Source organism: Hippoglossus stenolepis, chromosome 14 (genome assembly GCF_022539355.2).
Source record: "Hippoglossus stenolepis isolate QCI-W04-F060 chromosome 14, HSTE1.2, whole genome shotgun sequence".
NCBI lineage: Eukaryota > Metazoa > Chordata > Actinopteri > Pleuronectiformes > Pleuronectidae > Hippoglossus > Hippoglossus stenolepis.
The window spans coordinates 26,584,695-26,605,557 of NC_061496.1; the positions used below are offsets into that span (position 1 = coordinate 26,584,695).

General features: G+C 39.9%; 2 protein-coding genes across 7 annotated transcripts in view; both read right to left on the bottom strand.

Moving 5' to 3' along the window:
- The window catches only part of ect2 (epithelial cell transforming 2), a 38,144-nt gene extending 36,081 nt beyond the window's left edge, over window positions 1–2,063 (bottom strand). For all 4 annotated transcript variants that reach the window (XM_035176886.2, XM_035176883.2, XM_035176885.2 and 1 more), the window contains exons 1-2: window positions 1,702–2,063; window positions 817–983 (exon numbers count right to left, since the gene is read on the bottom strand). In XM_035176886.2, the coding sequence (XP_035032777.1) occupies window positions 817–949 (133 nt within the window). In that variant the 5' untranslated portion in view covers window positions 950–983; window positions 1,702–2,063. The remainder of the gene's footprint in view (window positions 1–816; window positions 984–1,701) is intronic.
- A 9,174-nt stretch (window positions 2,064–11,237) lies between these two features.
- mcf2l2 (MCF.2 cell line derived transforming sequence-like 2) overlaps window positions 11,238–20,863 on the bottom strand; it is a 133,306-nt gene continuing 123,680 nt past the window's right edge. For 2 of the 3 annotated variants that reach the window (XM_035175690.2, XM_047343239.1), the window contains 2 exons: window positions 16,141–16,214; window positions 11,238–13,993 (listed from right to left, as the gene is read on the bottom strand). In XM_035175690.2, coding sequence (XP_035031581.2) covers window positions 13,902–13,993; window positions 16,141–16,214 — 166 coding nt within the window. In that variant the 3' untranslated portion in view covers window positions 11,238–13,901. The remainder of the gene's footprint in view (window positions 13,994–16,140; window positions 16,215–20,863) is intronic. The other variant, XM_035175691.2, reaches the window with a different exon arrangement.

Consider the following 20,863-nt stretch of genomic DNA (forward strand, 5'->3'; position numbering starts at 1 on the left):
GTGTTGAGCCTAAATGGATGTGAACTCATCTGCACCTGAGTTATTGTTATATATTTTTGTAATCAACAAACTAAAGTCCAAATGAATGACCCATTACTTAAATGACTGCAGATGTGTCTGAAGACATATTGTTTGTCGAGCTTGTGAGTATGTATTTCTGTTGTGTGAAAAAATATCAGTATTATTACCCAGACGTCCAATTAATAGATCTTTCACCATTTTATGAAAACAAACTATGTTCTAAAAATGTAATTTTCAAAATTCGTCAGTGTTATCATTACATTTCACAGTATTACACCCCCCCCCCCCTAGCTGGAGGAGTGGCTCCTGGAAAATAACCAATGAGTAAATTTGTCACCCTCCAGGAGAATCCTGGCTCAAAGATTATAGGTTTAATCAGGTCCACCAAACCAAAACTGCTTCTCATGCTGAACTGCACAAACACACATGTGCTATGGTGTATTCAATCATACAAGTTGAAAACCGTTCCTACAAAATTGGACATAACTTTTGTAAACGTAGGATTTAGTTTTTGTAGTATTAGCTTGTATCCAATTAACTGGAAACTGAGTGCATGTCTAAATATGTACTGTAGAAGTCAAGAATTAGTTGAATAACGTATTTTGAGTGGCACAGAGGGAATCCAAATTTTTGATCACCTGCAGGGATCACCTTCACTGACACCGAAGGTCACACATGGTATATCTGCTTTTTCTTTATATATAAGCCACAGCAGCACTTTAGTTTGGGAATTTAGAGATTAGAGAGAATGAGAGATAGGAGAAGAAAAAAAACAGTGAGCCGTTGCAGACTGACCTTCCCCATCTTCAGATGCCATGCCAAGAAATACATGGTCCTTGGTGGTTTCGCCGATCCTCGAATCATAGACCGAAGAATCCACCAACAGGCTCCGAGCTGTCCCTAAAGTCACTATGCTGCTGTCAGCCATGGCAGGAACCTAAGGAGGCACCAAACTGTCCAAACTATCAAAAGTTACAGGGAACGAACAGAGGGAGACACAGGGGGAGAACATGGTGAGGTAGAGAGGAGGGAGAAAGAATAGCAACAAGGAAAAAAAGGGAGAAGGGTGACAACTGTCAAACCAAAGGCAAAAAACACTTGGCAAGACTTCAAATACAAATGCTGCCCGAGTTTGACAATTCAACTGGAGAGAAAGCAACATGTTTGTGAACTGTGATAACTTTGGTGAAAACTAGGCAATGTGGATGAAAAGTTAGTTTCTGAAACTTTGTAATATGTTGGGTTGTTTACATAACAGCAGCCGTGAAACTGTATCTGCCGGGCTGAATGAAAAGCAGCAGCAGATTAGTGATGTTTAGTACAGTACAAATCTCAGTGTTGGCAACACATTTAGTCATATTGATGGTTATGACTAAAACAGACAGTAGCAACGTTAAAGAAGCATCATTCATTCAAAAACGTAAACTAATTAGGTTTATTGATATGAAGTAATAGCAGACGTCACTGTTCCTGCTCTCGTGTTCACCTAGTCTTTCTGTGATGTGAAACAAAACTGATAGGACAGCAGGAGAATTCTGTCAAACCTAATCCCACGGCCAGTTAACGTTAGCTGCTTGAACAGTGGCACCACATTCCTTTACCTACATGGCCAGACGTTATCTAACATCATGTGGTTTGTAAGTGTGCAAGAGAAAGAAACTCAAAGTAGACCAAACTCACCGCTTGTTTTAGTGGACACTACTTAAGAGAACTAGTTGAAAACACAGAAAAGAACCAGAAAACGGAGCCTTCTGGATATCAACCGGCTGCTGAGCCAGTCAAAGTGAACTAGCTCTCAAGCTAACGCAGCTAGCTACCGGGCTAGTAAGTCCACAACACTAAGAACAGTTCCTGGTAATTCCTCTTCGGTCCAAAACTCTCCTCACAAAGAAAGTAACATGTCTCCGTTAACGCTCAAGCTCGTATCAACACATGCTGTTCTTTATATGTGAAAACAGGCAAAATTCTCGAAGTGAGGCCGCTTTAGTCCGCAGATAGCAAACAACTTCATAATGGCCCAGAGACGGTATCAGCCTGCTGGTCCAGCTCAATTCAAAAAGCAAGGAAAACAACGCTGCCGCGCGCTGATTGGTCAACAGTGAAGCTGAGCTGGCGGCTTCCGCCATGCGAGGCCGCTGATTGGTCCGTTCATTCAAATCTCGATGCTCACTGCTGTTCTGACGAGATTTGCAACCTTCACGTGCTGTCGGAAATATTACACACTATATCTTTCGACAGAGCAACAACAAGTAATGTATAATTTGAAAATATGTTTTATTCCATTTTAATTCAGTCGAAATAATTCAACAACATGACTACGGACAGTCTATGGATATAAAAAATTATGATATTTTCCAGCTTCATGACTTCATGTACAATGCAACTTAAAGGTTTCTATTATTCCTCTCAAAGAAAGCATTATTTAATGAATTCAAAGAAAATACAGCTTTTTATTCTGTTGCTGTCAGTTTTTGATCCACAAAATTTAAATGGGTCTATTTTTACTTTTACCCTGTTAAAAGGGTTTTTAAGTAGTTTTTCCTTACTCTTGTTGAGGGTTAAGGGCAGAGGATGTCACACCTTGTTAAAGCCCTATGAGACAAATTGTGATTTGTGAATATGGGCTATACAAATACAATTTGATTGATTGATTGATTGATTTTCCCTGCCAAAAACAACTGACCTGACTATACTTAGTCAATGACATCTATGTGCAAGGGTTCAAATTAAACATACAAAGACACGCAACCTGGGTTAGGACTACACTTCACAGAGAGGATATTCAAAATATCAGCAACAATGAAAACCAAAGGGCAGAGGACAAGTTCTTGATAATAAAAGTCAATCTAAATCAATGCTTTCCCCCCAAAAAATCCTGGCTTTTCCTTTACAGATCCAGATCGTTTCTTAATTTCATGCTGATGTTCTTCATATGCCAGGTTAGAACAAGCTATGTGTGATATTGATGACACTGAAAATCAATCAATCAATCACAATATGGCCGATTCCAAGGTCAGTATTAATACTGATATCTGACGCAGAATCTGGCATATTGATCATACAGCCCTATTATGTTCTAACGCTGCACTTAAGATGTTAGATATAAGATATTTTCACATTTTCACATGTCTTACAAGGAAACGAAATGTTCCTCACTGACTAAAGTCCAAAATAAAACTGACATTAAATACTAGAAACTACAATCATGCCAACTGAATTATCAAAACTGGATTTCTTTGACCATGGTCAGCACGTTAGACCATGTTTTTGCTAAATGAACAAGGCCTCAGCGATGTAGGCAGAAAAAACAGTTGAGTGGAGGAATGATCCAAATAACCAGCTAGATGTAATTATATAGAATTGTGACAGTATGTGTTCTTGTTGTCCCATGTGCAACCTATTCTAATAGGGCATGGCTTAGAACTGCAATTAGCACTCTAACATTGGCAGCAACAGCTTTTCTCATTAACATTAGGTCCAGTTGTAAATAAGGTGCAACAAGATGTTTGGTGTAAACATGTTAGCAAGTGACTGAAAGACAGACAATGTTCAGATCTGGTATTAAGATCTCAGGTGATCTCAGGTGATCTATAGGTGATACAGGTTAGAACACAACCACAACAATGCATTAAGATCGGTCGATAGATAGATAGATAGATAGATAGATAGATAGATAGATAGATAGATAGATAGATAGATAGATAGATAGATAGATAGATAGATAGACAGACAGATAGATAGATAGATAGATAGATAGATGATAGATAGATGATAGATAGATAGATAGATAGATGATAGACAAAGACAGACAGATAGAGATGATAGATAGATAGATAGATAGATAGATAGATAGATATAGATAGATAGATAGATAGATAGATAGATAGATAGATAGATAGATAGATAGATAGATAGATAGATAGATAGATAGATAGATAGATAGATAGATAGATAGATAGATAGATAGATAGATAGATAGATAGATACTGAACTCCAAAATTGTCCTCTATCATAGAGAAAGTGCTGCACATACTGTAGATGCACTGTATGAATGAGTTAGTGAATCGGTGAATGGCAAAAACTGTACTGTATGATCATTCGAGGTGAATGTGCAGATGAATTCTGACGTACTTAGAAGTGTTCATTTGTCAAAGCATATAGCATTGTGGCATAAGTGTTCTACATGACCTCTGTGGTCCCTCAAGAATATCAGACACATCCTCCTGTAACCTAAGACATCGCCAATTATTGCCAGCCGCAACATCCTAATTCTTCATTCTGAGATCCACCCCAATGAGAACAGAATGAAGATAACAATAATAATTATCAATTCCAGGTCTAATGGGGTATTATTATTATTATTATTGTTGTTATTATTATTATGATCATTATTATTATTATTTCCAAACTACCAACATGCTGTCCTTGAAAGCTACATGGTTGTTACCCAGTGACTGGTTTAGGAAAATATATTAAATGGACTAAAAATTTGTATTAAATACACAATCATCTGTCACATCAGAATACGGTACTCACATGACTTTGACTAATTAAGTCTTAAAACTCAGGCCAAACCCGAGTCCTAACTTACTGTAGCTGCATGATGATGCTTCAACTGGCTGGAATTTGGAGAATTTACCTCATCTTTCTGTGCTTGTCAAGTAGTTGGCTACACAAACAGAAATACAACAATCTGTCACACAAAAGCAGGTATACACATTACAGACACACACAAACTGCTGCCCTTTGGGAAGCAGCATGCGGTCTGGAGGATGGTGAACACAAGCAATTTTCTTTTTCTGTGGTGACTTTTGTTGTGAAATCCTTAGTATGCTCGTCATATTCCTGGGGCTGTTGGACACCTCCTCCAGTCATACATACTGACACACGCACAATCTCTGTCTGTCATTCTGTATTCAGCCCTCGGGAGCTTCACTGTGCGGAACAAAGCTTTGTCAAGACCATATCTTCCTTCTGTCCGGGTTTATCCTCTCTATACTTCCTACTTCCTCAAACCTTTATATTTCTAGCTCAGTGCTCTCTGCTCTTTGATGCTCAGTCACTAAACACACACAGATATGAATCGAAACAAAGGTAGAGGGAGACCACGCACTCTTGAGATGTTAACAGGCCACCAAAAAGTTACAAAACCAACCAGGGAAAATTCTTTCACTAACTCTTTTTGTACTGAATAACTATGAGCCATGCTTGGCGATGTCTTTATGGTGTAGACCTCTAAGAAAAGTAATTCACAAAATACAAATGTCAGGATGAACTTTTCTTCTTATAGCTTTCATGATAAAACTGTTAAATCTCCATCAAGTTATTTTAATGTAGTGCAATTTAAATACAAAAGTGAGTTAATGCCTGGCTCATGTTTCAAAAATCCAAACAAAGGATTTTCGGGAAATTACTGGTTATTGATGAAAAAGGGTAAATCAAGCCCTGGTCAGCCTTGTATGTGAAGGAGGCTACGGTTTATTACAAGGTGGTTTTTTTACTTGCGTATTCCTATACATTTATTTGTTGGTACAGGTCACTGACCTTGAAAAATAAGAACCATCCACAAGGCATTGTCAGAGTGTGCAGCAAAATATCAGGCACCACCCTAAATGACCTCCCTAACCTGCACAAGGGCATGTCCTTGAGGAAGGCCAGGTCGATTCTGGCTGATCCCAGTCACCCCCTGTTTTTTTAGTTCCACCTCTTCCGCCAGGCCACAGATATATCTTACCTAGATGCAGGACAAACAGATGTAGGAACTCATTTGTCCTTGCTGTCACTAGCCTTTTAAATACCCTAACATGAGAGTTTTAAGTATTAACTGTGTATTTTGTTTATGTTTTTATGTTTTATTTATGTCCTCTGCTGGCTGTGTGATTGTTCTGCTGGCTGTACAACAAATTGCACCTCGGGGACAATAAAGACACCTTGAACCTTGAAGAGGTATAAATCTCAATCTGTCTGACTGTCTGACTCGCTTTAAACGTTGCACTACTAACAGACTGTATCCATTCAGAAAATGCTTGCATTTGAAGGCTACACCCGACACTGACATCAATGAGGAGTATGCAAAACATCTAAATTATTTAAATTACGTGTTGAATTCATAGTTTATCTGACATCACTTCTGAGTGAGTCAACTTTTTAAACTGACTAATGTTATCTGCTAAGATAGTAGGCTAACATTAACTAGCTGTCGATATGATCAGGAAAACTTTAAAGAGGGTAAAACATTTTTTTAAAGTGTAAATTTGCCTAGATAGATATTAATTCATGCGTTTTGCCTTGAGCTGGTGATTTCCTCCATTTCTGCCGCCTTTGTGCTGATTTCTGCTGCAGTCCTGAAATTCTTTCATCCCCACCCAGATGCTTTCCGGCAAGTGCAGAGCACTTATTCCTGAATTCAAAATAAAAAAAAATTGTTGCTGTGTGCTAACTACTTGCAGCAGATCAAACACTTCAGTAAGTCAGCAGCAGAAGTGGTTTTAAAAGCAACTGAATCTGTCCATGTACATTAAATTCTCTGTTGTCCTCCAAAACCTTTCTTTGTGCAGGTTTTGAAACACTATGTTGAATATGTTGAAACACCCATAAAAGTCACAGCTATGGAAATCAGCAAAGAGGCACCATGCCATGATGACACATTTTAGTTGATGGAGTTAATTGTTGTGTACAAATTGCATGAAAGTGTAAACACTTGGGTAAGGTTGACTTTAGATAAACATCAATGACTGCAACATGTTTTTGTGACAAAGCTATGATCTGCATCTTGTTCAGGAGCCACAGGTTGCCGACCCATGCAAGAAACAAATCAAATATAAAACTTTTAACATGAGACCAGGCTAGTTTGGTGTGGCTTTATGTTAGCTGTAACAGTTTGTTGTTTTGTTCATATCATGATCACGTTATTCAGAACTCTTAACGACCTTTACACACCTTGTTTTCCTGGCTCGAGATGAGAGGATGTTTGTGATTCGGGCTTCAACCCCTTTACTGCAAAAAAGTATCTCGTTTTTTCCTTGCGCTGACTTTCTGATATTTTTAGCATGTTTGATCGGCAGCAGAAAGTTCAGTCGTCAGATGGAGAATTCAGAATCACTCAAAATATGTATTATCAATAGTACATGTCATGTATTAGATTTGCTTTCCTACTGAAAAGCAAATCTTTACTTTGAAAACAGTGACTGGCAATGTTTCTCTGAAAATGTAAATAACAACCAGGTAAAATGTATCCCTGTCCTTACAAAGACAAACTGAATGGCAGCTTGTTTCTACAGCAGTTGAAGCCTCTGAGAAGCACAGGATGGATTTTTTTGTCAAATCATTTAAAAACCAATAAGTCACATGTTATTTTTCGAGTCTTCCTTTATAAAAGACCCGATGGTATCCTCTCACAAAATCAAAGATCAGAGAAAATATGTACTCCCTGTGCTTTGTGCTCCATCCAGTATCTAACATGTATTGTTGAGGGTCGCAGGAGAGGCTGAACCCAATTCTGAGCTGACATTGAGCGAGCGGCAGGGTTCACCCTCATCAGGTGGCCATTGTACCACTGGGCCAACATAGGAAAACAACTCACATTCACAACTCTTATGGTTGTGCTGTGATGGTACAGTGGTGCATTAAGGCTCCAACCTGCTACATGCAGTGAACTGTGATCTCCTCAGTGGGTGTGTGTGCTGTCGGCAAAAGGGTAAATATTCATGCGAGGCAAGCTCTTCTTCGGGCAAGCACTACTGTTGCTCTCCAATACTGCATTAGGAGTGGAGTCTGCAGTCTATAAAAACACAGCGGAAGGCTCTGGAAGAGGAAAGTAGGAAAAGTTGAGCTTGACTGTTCTTGGTTAAATGTTTTACATGTTTCTTATCTTAATACTGTCAATAAATTTAAAATTGAGGCGAATTGAACTCCCCTCTTTGTTTAATCAGGGGCAGCATGTCATGATGGGTTTTCCTCGTGTTTTTGTCTATTCTTGTGTCTCCCCCTCCGTGTGTGTGTGTGTGTGTGTGTGTGTGTGTGTGTGTGTGTGTGTGTGTGTGTGTGTGTGTGTGTGTGTGTGTGTGTGTGTGTGTGTGTGTGTGTGTGTGTGTGTGTGTGTGTGTGGTGTAGTGTGTGTGTGTGTGTGTGTGTGTGTGCTTCACTGACCCGATTTCCTGCTCAACCAGGCTCCAATCTACCCATCACCTGCAGTATAACAACTCTAGCCACTTATTGCCAGCAACACCTCAGTAGGAGCTAAACTCGCCAAACCCTCAGCCCCTCTGTCTTGTAGTTTCTAATGAATCCTTTGTGTGCTAATCTAACCGTTTGCCTCCTTGCTCCCAGGACCTCCATGCCAGCCACAATCTGCCTCGGCCTGCTCCCCCAGAAGAGGTAGACTAGCAGAATCAGTTACCAGCTTTTTTTGCATGATGTCTATACTTTTGTTATCTGTATCATTATCATTATTGTTTTACTCTCTGAACTTCCTATTGTTTGTTGTAAAGCACTTATTTGTTATTTGTTTTGAAAAGTGATATACAAATAAAGTTATTATTATTATGCTGTAGTGTAACCTTAATAGCTGGGTTTGTTATTGAGGTGGGAGCAGAGGCCTGGCTGGCGCCGCTCCATCAAACTTGAGGAGCAGCTGATCACTGACAAAATAGTAGAAATACTGCAGGCCTGTATTTCATCACATACTTCAATGTAAGAAAAAGCCATACACTTACCACTTTGACAGCCATGTCTGCAGCAAAAAGAGACAGACAGTTCCCCTCCTATTTGCTTGCCTTTCACTTCCTAACTTACAATAATTACATACATTTTAATGCAAATGATCTTGAAATAAAATGTTGTGATTTCTCTCTGACAGCGTTTGTTCACCGCCTACCTACACCGATTTAAATAACATCTCTTTTGAACACCCATCACCCACGAGTCTTGTGTGGGGGTTAGAGAGTACAGCAAGGTGTTGGAAGAGCATCTCATCTCCTCTGTTCGCACTGTGCTTTGTTATCTCTCAGTCCCAGGGTCTGTGCTTGTTATGTGCAGTTACAAGCCTAAGTGAAAAGCTTGCTTTCCTCTTGCTCATGCTTTTACAATGACAGCAGACTCACAGAGAAAGTCAAGGTCTGTGTGAAGATAGATGTTTTAAGATCAAGTGCTTATGGTTGCTGAGAGAGCTCAATGCACTAGAGTAAAGTGATGAACCCGACTTGCTCATTGTCCTGACTTTTAAAGTTACTGAAGTTGTATTCTCTTCATTGGAGTTGGAGTTGTTTATTTTATTTTATCAGCATGATTTGAATATTATTGCAGATATCTGACAACCTAGCCATCGCATTTTGCCCAACACTGGGAAAACTGCCCCATCATGTGAAGCACTCCACGTCCCTCCATGTCTGCCTTACAAACTGTCTGCCTTACAAACTGTCTGCCTTACAAACTGTCTGCCTTACAAACTGTCTGCCTTACATCACAACCTGCTTGTCAAAGAGCATGTTTCCCCTATTTGTATGAAATCAGTATCAGTATCACTATTTTGTGTCCCCTGGAAAGACTTCTGTTGTCGTCTGTGCGACCTGCATCATGTGTTGTCAAATTCATGAAGATGTATTCTTGACTTCTCTTAAGTGTTGCAGTGCACTGACCATTGGCCACCACACATGTTTGATGACTGGAAAATATTTACTGCCAGTAAAGTCTAATGATCTTGGTAGTCTTTGCTCGACTTCTGTTTTTTTTATTCTGAAGCAGCAAATGGACGTTGTTGGGACTGGTAAGAGATGACCTCTTCAACACATAACATAACAGTATTTCAGCAGGTACACCAGACTAATGATGCAAATCCTTGGGACAGTTCCCAGTACTGAACTTGAGAAACTTCATTGTAGCTCTGCTGAACGTGGATCTTGAGGATCTTCCAGTTGTACCACATAGTCATTAGGACGTGCAGAGCCTGGAGACTTAGCTCTGAGTATAATAGTAATCTGTGCCCTCTAATTATCCCTGAATTTTATTAAAGGAGAGCAAAGGTTTATGAAAACATGTGTTTCATTTTGTTGTTCTGGTCATTTGTTCAGTTGGTTATATTATAAAACTGTACTCATCAAAGTGCCTTTGAAGTTTTGGGAATGAGACGACAGTGTTTAATAATTTATGTACAGAAGCTGGAAACACAACCAGATGACCAGGAAGGTTGTAAACTAATTGTATGAACACGTTTTTGCAAGAGTAAGTTTATTTGAAGGTAAATCTAAACAAGACTTTTTTTTTCACAATGATCTCTATTATGTGCAACAAAGGCAAACTGATCAAAGTTGAAGCAGGAGTGATTTGTACACTTCTGTAGACTGGATGTCGTGTACGGATGTTGTATGTCATGGTAGTGACGTTCAAACATTCAAAATAAAACAGCAGTTTTTCTTCTACACTCATTTGTCCATGTTCCCTCAACACTCTTTATGTAGTCGCTAAACTACTTCAGTACTTAGTAGCTGTTATATGTTACTTAATTGCAATGCTAAAAGTGTATGTATATGGACTGCTTGGGTATAATACAGTCATGGATATACTTTGAGTTTTGACCAAAACTGTCATCTTTAACATGCCTAAAATACGTTTAATGGGGGTGACAGTTTATTAATGTTCTCTTTGTTCTTGTGTTTGTGATTGTGACATAAAATGTATGGACGGTTCAGTAATTCCAGAGTTTAATAATCGTGCACACAATATTAACATTTTTATCCATGATACCTGCTGGGGTATAAGCTATAGGTTGCTTTGAAACAAACAAAACAATCACTGAGAGCAGCCTGTGCTGGTGTTAGTAAATTATAAAGACCAGGTCAAACTTTGAGCATTTCTTTATAGCACTGTTATTGAGGGGGGTGCTGCTCCTCCAGCGCAAACAAAGAGATAACAGCGGAAATGTTTAAAGATAATGAAAAGGAAAAAGCTTTCACATAATGCTTTTGCGACGTTTCTCTTTTCCTGATCTGAAACCTACTTTTGCTTTTATGTACACGTATTTGCTCGCCTGGCTATTGGATAGTGAGGCAAAGGATGGTATCTGATTGTAGGTGGATGTGACAGGAACTTTCCTTTCCAACATAGAACTGTGGTCTCAATTTTAAGTTCTACAACAAGCACCTCTGTATTAATTCTAACATTTTTAGGCTTGGGAGAATATAATGAGTTTAAGCATACAAAAAACACAAGGACAAACTTCATATTGTCATTGCATATTATCACAATGAAGCAATATGTGCATTACAATGACAGATACAATATACAGATTGGATACATTCTATAGTTTTGTTTAATGGCAATTAAATTGCAGGATGCATTTCAACTGAAATATTTTCTTTACAAAGATACAACATTTTTCAATAAACACAGGATGAGGATAATATACAGTATGTTCAAGAGAGTGTGACTTTACAACCAGACTAATATTAATGTGTATGAAGTGTAATAGAGTTCTGCCCTCTGGTAACCAGGGAATCTTTAAATCTTTATATTGCTGTCTTTCTTTTGATCCATCCATCCATCCTTCCAACCACAAGTCTACCGAGGTATCCAACCATCAATCCATAAACCCACCCACCAGTTGCAACATTGATGCATCCATTCTTCCATCCATCCATCCATCCATCCATCCATCCATCCATCCATCATCCACCTTTCAAATCGATAACCCATCCATCCATCCATCCATCTTTACTTGCTTATAAAGGTCAGGGTAATTACAACTCTGACTTGTCTTCAAAGACTTAACTGTAACTTTCTTCCAGAGTAACTAAGTCTTACATTCTGACATGTATTCAATCACTAGGTGAATATTTATCCTTTTTTTACATCCTTTCAGTTTCCTTTCTTTTTTTTCTAATAACTTACAGTCTGCAAATCGAAGCAGCTGTCATCTACACATTTACACATATGAAACCTTTGGGCTCCTTCCTGCAACATGCCGTGCTTCATCTGTTTGTGAATACAGTGCACAGTGCTGCTTTGGATTTATCAGTGAATATTCCGCACAATTCTGTCCGTCAGTAGAAATACAATATTGTAAAGCCTCTGAGAGTGATACAGCAGTTGTACAAATTGATCTTTACACATTTACTACAATGCCCTCCTGGCATCCAGTGTGCAGTGCTATTTTCACCTGCTGATGTTAGGAAACAACCCGGGTACTGTTTGCAAAAAAAAAAGCATTTCCCTGAAAAATCACTTGGAGGCAACAGCCAAACATTTCGAGATGTTTCTCACAACATACAGCAGAGTATGTGCTAAAAAAGTGAAAACCCCATTATGTGCAGATGAGTCCAAGTAGAATAACATGTCAGAGAAATCAATCTGTTTCCTGACACATGATTTACAACAGCACCCCATCCATCTACAGAATTGATGTGTTACAGTTACGCTTAATTCATCAAAAGCCATTTGGCTTCTTCCGTCTGTGATTCACCATATATGTGTAAAGATAAACTGGAAAACACATTATGATGGATTTATTTCTGCTGCAATGTAATTTAGCTCTCATTGGCTTCAATTGATGCACCTTTGACAGACTGTAGCAAGCTGCACCAATCAATACATTTGACTAAACGGTGAGTTAAATGACTGTGTATCAGTATAGCCTATTTTAGCTCACTGTTTTGGTTGTTTTGGTGCTTCCACTCTCATCAGCCTTGTCTCTGGATGCTTTGGGCAAGCTGTCCTCAAGCATCACAGTACCTTGCTTGGCACCAGAAGGCAGATAAACAAAGTTAGGAACTAGTCTATGTCTCTACACAGAAAATGCATACAGTTTTATTTTTTACAACAGCTGTGTATAGACTAAAACACAGCAAGAAAGTTCACATGTGATTTACATTAGTCAGGTTGCCAGAACCAACTGAATTCCAATGTAACCCCATATCTGCTTGATGTCTAATAGTAAAGTATGTGCTAACATGGTAGCATTGTCAACTTTATAAGACAGTTTTTGACCCAGAATGTCTAAAAACCCAACAAACAGGATATAATACAAGTTCTGTCCAGACATAGTAAACCAAGAAGAATATCTGGATTGTAAATGCCTATATAAAATGGTGATATCTTTCAACTTCTTTGAGCAATTTATATAGATCATTTGCAAATGTACAGGGTGTGAGATAGGGCACGTTGAGATAATATACAACATCTGATGTAACTTAATGGCAATATATCTACTAGGGACTATCTACTGAAGCAAGGCAAGCAGGACAACTTGTAGTTTCTTCTGGAGACTGCAGCTGCTGTGGAGGGTCGGTAATTTCAACCTGGAGCAGATGAAGCAGATGAAGCGAGGCAGCAGAGGCAGAACCTGGTCTCTAAGAGATTTGCATCAGCGCAGTGTAGCAGCAAAACAGGGCATCATGCCAAGGCCTGCTCACAACCAGCACATGGAGGTGATCACTTTTTCCTGTGGTTATAAAAGTCAAAAATGGAATCTGACACTTCAGGTATCCAGCCCAGCCACTGTATTTTCTACAGTATTTAATCAGAATTCATCCACATTTGGATGTTAATTTCAGTGTCCATGTCTGTCAGTCTTCAGGCCCCAGACACAACAGCTGGTTGAGCTCAAATACTTGTATGGCTTCCCCGGGGTCACATTCAGGCCTGTTACGGTTCCAACTTTTTGGAGACTTCACTGAGAAGCTTGAAAAACGTTGGTTTAAAAACAACAACAGGCCATATTTGTAGACTAATATGGCTACATGTTTGAAAAAAACTAATAGTCATTGACATTTCAAGTCCAGCTTAAGAAATTACAGTTTAAAAACTGTAGTTATAGAGTTATCAGTCATGTTTGTGATACAACAAAATGTTTGTCATCCAGCGTAATGAACAACAATAGTCAGCCATGTTTAGCTGCTGTCCTGAGACACAGTTCCACACGTACTGGCTTCATTTTCATCTGAGTCGGAGAGAGCTGCTGTACACAGTTCACTGAAGATATCTGCAAAAACAAGAAAAATTCATGTCAGCTTCAACTTCAAATATAATCTTGCATCTTATTATACAAGATATATTCACACAAATATAATATAAAATAATATGCAGGGAAAAAGGGAAAAGCAATATATGGACAAACTGTGGCGTTCAAACAAGGATGCACAGCCCGCACTCATGAGCCAATAAAACCAACCAAACAATGAAGCGTACAGTATATGACACACATACAGCATACAATAAAACTGAGTACACCCCTGTGCAATATCACTTAATTGTTAAATGACTTTAAAAGTGTCATCTTATAATAACTGTATTATTTCAAAATTGAAATTGCAGTGTATTTGATCTTTAGACATTGATAAGCCTCTCCATTTATGTCAGACACGGTCTTTAATAATGAATGTTTTAAATATGATTTTGTCATTATTTCCAAACTGAGAGAGCCCAGAGTCCAAGCATGACAGGGATGTCCCAACATGACAGTTATCTTGAACAATGCGTAAAAAGAGTCGACGTATACTTCAGAGGTTTTCTATTGGATACATAGATTTGTGTAAGAGCTTTATATATACAGTCTGTGTGTGAGAATGGTGTCATCCATTGGAGAATCCAATCTGCCATCTAAAATAAAGGTGGACATACGAACAATTAAAAAACAAAAGAACGGGATCTCACTAATGGAAGATGCACAGACTTTTGTTGGTTCAAAGTTTAAAGAGTCAGAGAACAGGATTTGTAATTATGATACATTTTATTGATATTAACCAGGGATGTACTCAGTTTTCTTGTATACTGTAAAAGTGAGGCATTCAGTTTCTGTCAGCCAGTAAAGTGCTAAAAGAATTATAGCGAAGGAAGATATTGGCAATCACTACAGACAGGTGAAGAGGTCTTCTTGTAAACGGGTTCCACTTAACTAAAATACTGGAGGGTAACTGCTAGAGCGTGTAATTCTGTCCTCCTCCTCACAAAAAAAAAAGCCAGAACCAAACAAGATAAAACTCAGACTCAGAATAAGAAGGAGGTTAAAGGAAGAGAAAGGTGAGGAGAGCGGAGGGGATAGTTGATTTAAACAGGCTGGAGTGGAGAGAGTTCCGCAACAAAACAAGCGAGGCCATAACAAACACTTCAAGGACCAGCCGTCAAACCGGCATGAGAGGGGGTAAATGGTGAGGAGACGGATGGAGAAGAGAACAGAGGGGACAAGGAAGTCGGGAGAAGGGAGAGCCAGAGAGAGCACAGAGCCTAGGAGTGGCTGTCCTGCATGAAGTAGTAGAACTCATCAACAGGGTACTGAGACTGCGCTTATCCTCCAAAGTGATATAAAAGGTTTGTGTATGGAGCCACTGGTTCAAGACGTATTTTAGCTGACTGTAAATTCCTAGCTGATGGGTGTCTTTAATGACAGAGTAACTTAACTGTAACTTAAAGGGTGAAAAGTTGATAAACCTGCACCCAATGTACCAAAGCAATACCATGTTTTGCTTTTTTACTAATACTACAAAAAAGTTATGAACTATTATTCAATAGATTTTGGCATAAACATGACTGACAATAGCGATATTTTTCAGTTTTCTTCAAAACATAATGTTCACCCTCAGCTCCCTCAACAAAAGCAGCAGCAGCTCTATGTTTAGCGACTGGATGTTTCTTACGACCCCCCTGGATGTCTTAGTTGAGTTGTCCTGTCCTTTATAATGCAGCTAGGTATCTGTTGTACTGATGATTAAACCAGAACTCATTAATTTCATATAATTCAAGTCTTCAAGAGAGAGAGAGAGAGAGAGAGAGAGAGAGAGAGAGAGAGAGAGAGAGAGAGAGAATTCAGAGTGTAATAAGGGGAATTTGCTTCAATCAGTGACATCATGCTCTGATTATTCAACTCAACAAGCCAAAGCTCTTCCGTCCCCATCCGCTCCATCCTTCCATCCAACCTGAACCCTATCCAACCGTCCCTCCCTCTCCCAGAGCAGTGGCTCACCCAAGCCCACCCAATCCCTGGCCACGTGGCCCAACTGCCGAGTGAGAGAGCGAGGGAGCAAATGACCAAGTTGGAGTAAAGTAATGGATGGGTGGAGTGGCTTGGCGAGTGAGTGTGTTACAGCAAGGCGGTTAGTCAGAAATTTCAAGTGTTGTTACTTCACAAGTGACCTCGTTCAGGTGCTGTGTGCAGCGTACTGGACGGAGCCAGCACTGTCTCCTCTGTTAAAAGGTTCTTCACTAGCCTAGAAACACAGTACAGGGGAGGGTCTTCACTCGCTCACAGGACAAAAGGAAAAAACAGGAACACTTCATCTTACAGCTCCCATACACTCCGATTTTTACTCACTGTAAGATTTGGACATTAAGTTTGCAACAACAGTAAAATACAGTGAGTAGGATGGAGGCTTTCCACAAATGCTGATGACAGATTTCACAGTATAGCACCAAAGGGTAGGTCAGTGCACAAGTCATTCGAGTGGTTGTAAACCCCCAGAGCAACTGAGACGGTTTCCAACAAATGAATCTATATCAACATGGGTTTGACAGATTCTCCATCAGGTTTTCCAGTTAGATATTCAGCAGCTTGGTTACACACAATTTGTTCAGTGAATCAAATAGTGTTGGTCCAGTGTTGGGCCCACTGACAGCTGTTTGAGCTGGTTGGAGAAACAGTCAACCAAGAAAAACCTTGAAGGTTTGGCCAAGAATTAGTTTTTCATCTTTCCCACACTGTTAAAAATACTAACATCACAAGCTGAAACTGAGAATTCATTTCTTTCTGCAGAGGTTGAATGAAGAACCAGTGTTCTGGATGGTTTATGGTACAAATAGTAAAATATAAATGTGAGAAAAGAAAGGGAAGTGAATTTGTGCCTGAATCTTAAATGAACCTTCGTGAGGGGTTGCTCATTTGGATGGTCGGGATTGTCGATTAGAGTAACTCAACATCAGGGAGAAAAGCCATCCAAACAATGACCACAACACACACACACACACACACACACACACACACACACACACACACACACACACACACACACACACACACACACACACACACACACACACATTCAGAGAGCCAAAGTGTGTTTAGCTTATGAGCTGCCGTACAAATACATAAATCTCTAATTCAACCCCCTACACATGTATCTCAGTTCAGAGTTGCCACCCCCCCACACCATTCCGCTGTACATGACTCATATTTTACATAAATACTCTGATTGAGTCCTTGTTCACCATGTAGGATGAACAAACATCAGACTTTCACAGACATTAAGTTTGAGTCTTGGTCGGAGATCAGTTATGAAATGCTAACGTCGCACAGAGCGTCTCTCCTGTCACACAGTGCTGTCACCAGGCCACCAGAGCAGGGAGGATCAGAGCAGCCAACAGAAACGATTTGTACTGTCCGATGTTCTGCTGTCCTGCATTTCCATCACACGTCGCTTCTCTCACTGTTAGTGTTGTGGTGCAGACACTAAAAGATGACAGACTGCCTGCCCGTTGCTCCTGCAGTTGTCTGTGCACTGTGAGGCTGTTTCTCAGGACCCAAATACTGACTCCAAATAAAGGTGCACTGAAGAATATTGAATGTGAACATGCTTACTGGTTTCTCTATAGCAGGCAGGTATTTAGGCAAACAGAAAGTTCAAACTCAAAGACACTGAGTGGAAGCACAAGGTATCAACGGGGGAAACAAACAGGAGCATGAAGAGAGACCAGAGACATAAACAGAATAGACAAACTGACAGAGGGGACTGGGAGCACAGAGACTAAACCACACAAAGGTGACAGGGGTAAAATGGACAAAGGTGAAACACATCAGGGCAAGACAGACAGACAGACAGACACACACACACACACACACACACACACACACACACACACACACACACACACACACACACACACACACACACACACACACACACACTGTTTCTGGCATTACACAAGAGAGAGAAGTAGTGTCTTCCCTTATTCTGCTCATACTGTGACTTTGTGTTGACAGGACGTGGTCGGGTGTTCTCATTCCTTATACAAACATACCACACACTGCCAAGAGATCGCCCACATGGGCTGGGACAGGGACAGTGTGTGTGTGTGTATGTGGGTGTGAAATGATAGCCTAAACCTGGGAAGGTGCAACACACTAGTGGGATGGGGATGTTAGCAAGCATATTCAAACTTAAGATTGGAAAAAGAGTGACTACAAACACACACATACACAAACACACACACACACACACACACACACACACACACACACACACACACACACACACACACACACACACACACACACACACACACACATACATACACACGCATGAACGCAGAACACAGTTTTGGTCAACTCATTAGGAACCAAACTTTGGGTCCTAATGAGGTGCACTGGTCCGTCACTGTTAATGCTGGTAAAGGTCCTAAAGAGTAAACAAAATGAACACACACACACACACACATTTGTATTTGTTCCAGAAGTTGATCTATACACACAACGACAAACACAATTGCATGAGCACATGCATCCAGCAGCAAGCAGTTCATCAGTCACATTCAGTTAAACTCTGTAGGGTTGCACATTAACTTTGATCCAAAGAAAAAGCGAGTGGGCTTATGAATTCTTCATTTTACTCAAGCGAGGAGCAGAGACAAGTGAGACTTTTTAGCTGCAAAAACCCACAGATGCAGTTGACAGGAGAATTCTTTAAGAGGCTGAAATATGCATAGGCTGATGCATAAATGAGAATATTCAAAGAAAGTCAAGCTCTTATCTAAAAGAGTTTAGTCACTTCCGAAAGCAGCAAGCTCGCATGAGACGACAACACTCTCATCTTAGCTTTGGACTCGCCGTTTTTCTATGAAGACGGTACAGCCACTGTTTTCCTGGCAAGCCAAAAGGATAGATGGCGGCGGTGGGGGACATGAAATAGTGATTTATAATTCATCTGAAGCCAGTGTGTTTTTAGACACCTCACTTGATTTCACAACAGACCATTACTCACATGTTTTGTTGTCTACCACAGCTTAATCAGGGTGATGTTACAGTGAAATAAAATGTAAATGCAAATCAGCCACACTGAGCCTTTAATTGATGTGAAGAGAAAGCAGGGCAGCAGAGGAGCAGCTGTTTCACTCGTCTCTTTTCCTCTCTCCTGCTTGGTGGATTATTTCTGACTAAACTGAAGGTAGATTTCTACCCAGGGAAGAAACGGGGAGCGTACTGATTACTGATACCAACAGAAGAGGAGAAAAGCCTTTCCTAATGCAAAACTACATAATATCATCAACACTGATTTCAGTCTCAGACAATTCAACATGATAGCTGTGCCATTCTGAAGCATAATGTTGAATATTTTTGGATACTATATCAGAATCACTGTTCAAGGCTGAAGTTGATGGTGTTGTTGTGACGTTGCATTATCTCAAGACCATGCACTTTCTCTATCCATTTATGCTCTCCAGGGTCATGGAGGCTGGAGCCTGCATTCAGCTAAAGGCAGGATATGGACAGGGTTGCCAGTGTGTCTCAGTACATAGCAGATAAATAGAATATATCACTGGCATGTATTGATATTGTAGTGCTCATGTTCATTTTCAGGGTTGGGAATGGTTTGAAATCCTTTAGTTTCATCATGATATTTTCAATTTAAACTGTAAAGTTTTCACATAGGGCCCAGTGCTGCACAGATAAACCATGACGCAGTTTTTCAGTGAGCTGATAATCTCAGTGTAAAAAGCAGAGCAGCAGGTAGCATGTTTCTTCTCTATCTTTATTCAAGAACGTCTTTCAGTTTGTTTGTGATGATCTCAAAAACCTTGGGCTTGCACTTAAATAGCATTGCTTGTGCTAAGGTTGCTCTGTGCTCAAACTCCACCCTCACACTCAAGCTAGTTCATTTCATTTGTTATCACTACTTCTAGAATTCTATTGATTGGGTAATTTTGACAGACTTAAACGAATCCTAAAGCAGAAGTGAAATTCAGACGTTTCACCAACGCAGAGTCTTTGTGTATATATCATAGTGTAGGAGACTGTCATGACCCAGCATGGTTAGCTGACTCTAACCATGCTGGGACTCTGATCTCGGAGCAAACTTAGAGTTTACATCACTGACAGGGATTGACTGAAAAAAAGACGCTGCACACTGATCTGAACTCGTGGATATTTTCTCTGGCGACAAGATGTGAAGCTGTGGAAGTCGACTGAACAGTGTATGGACATTATCCTCGTCAGGTGGTTAACACCCGATAACAGCTGTTTGTACATATCATACTTATCAACACAAACACTGCAGACTAATTAGTGAGCAGACTTTCAGTTCCTGTCCTGTCAGTGCTCAAAGTGATAATTAATGTGACTGTGCTGTGCTTGATGTGTTGAATCATCTGCTGCTGACAGTCCATGCACAGCCCCACGGGACAGCATTTCCTTTTTTTTTATACATACTGATGTCACCTTTTTAAATCATTTTGGCTTGATTCTTCTGAGGAATGGGCGGTGTGGTGGTGCAGTGGTTGGGACTGTGCCTGGATGTTTTGCACATATATGTCTAGATTCTGAGAAGCACTTTATGTAACATTAGTATTTATCTGAATGGTCAATCAAATTTAATCGAAATGGATCACTTTAATTGTCCTTATTGACCTAAAGCTTAATCTTTAAAAGTAGACAGGATTGTACAATTGAAACATTGAGCCTCAGTCAATCATACTTAACTGGAGAAACCCACTTAACTAAGCATACACTCAGACACTCACACAAACACACACACACAAACAAACACAGACACACCACACACACACACACACACACACACACACACACACACACACACCCACCACACACACACACACACACACACACACACAAGTCATCTTTAAGGACTGT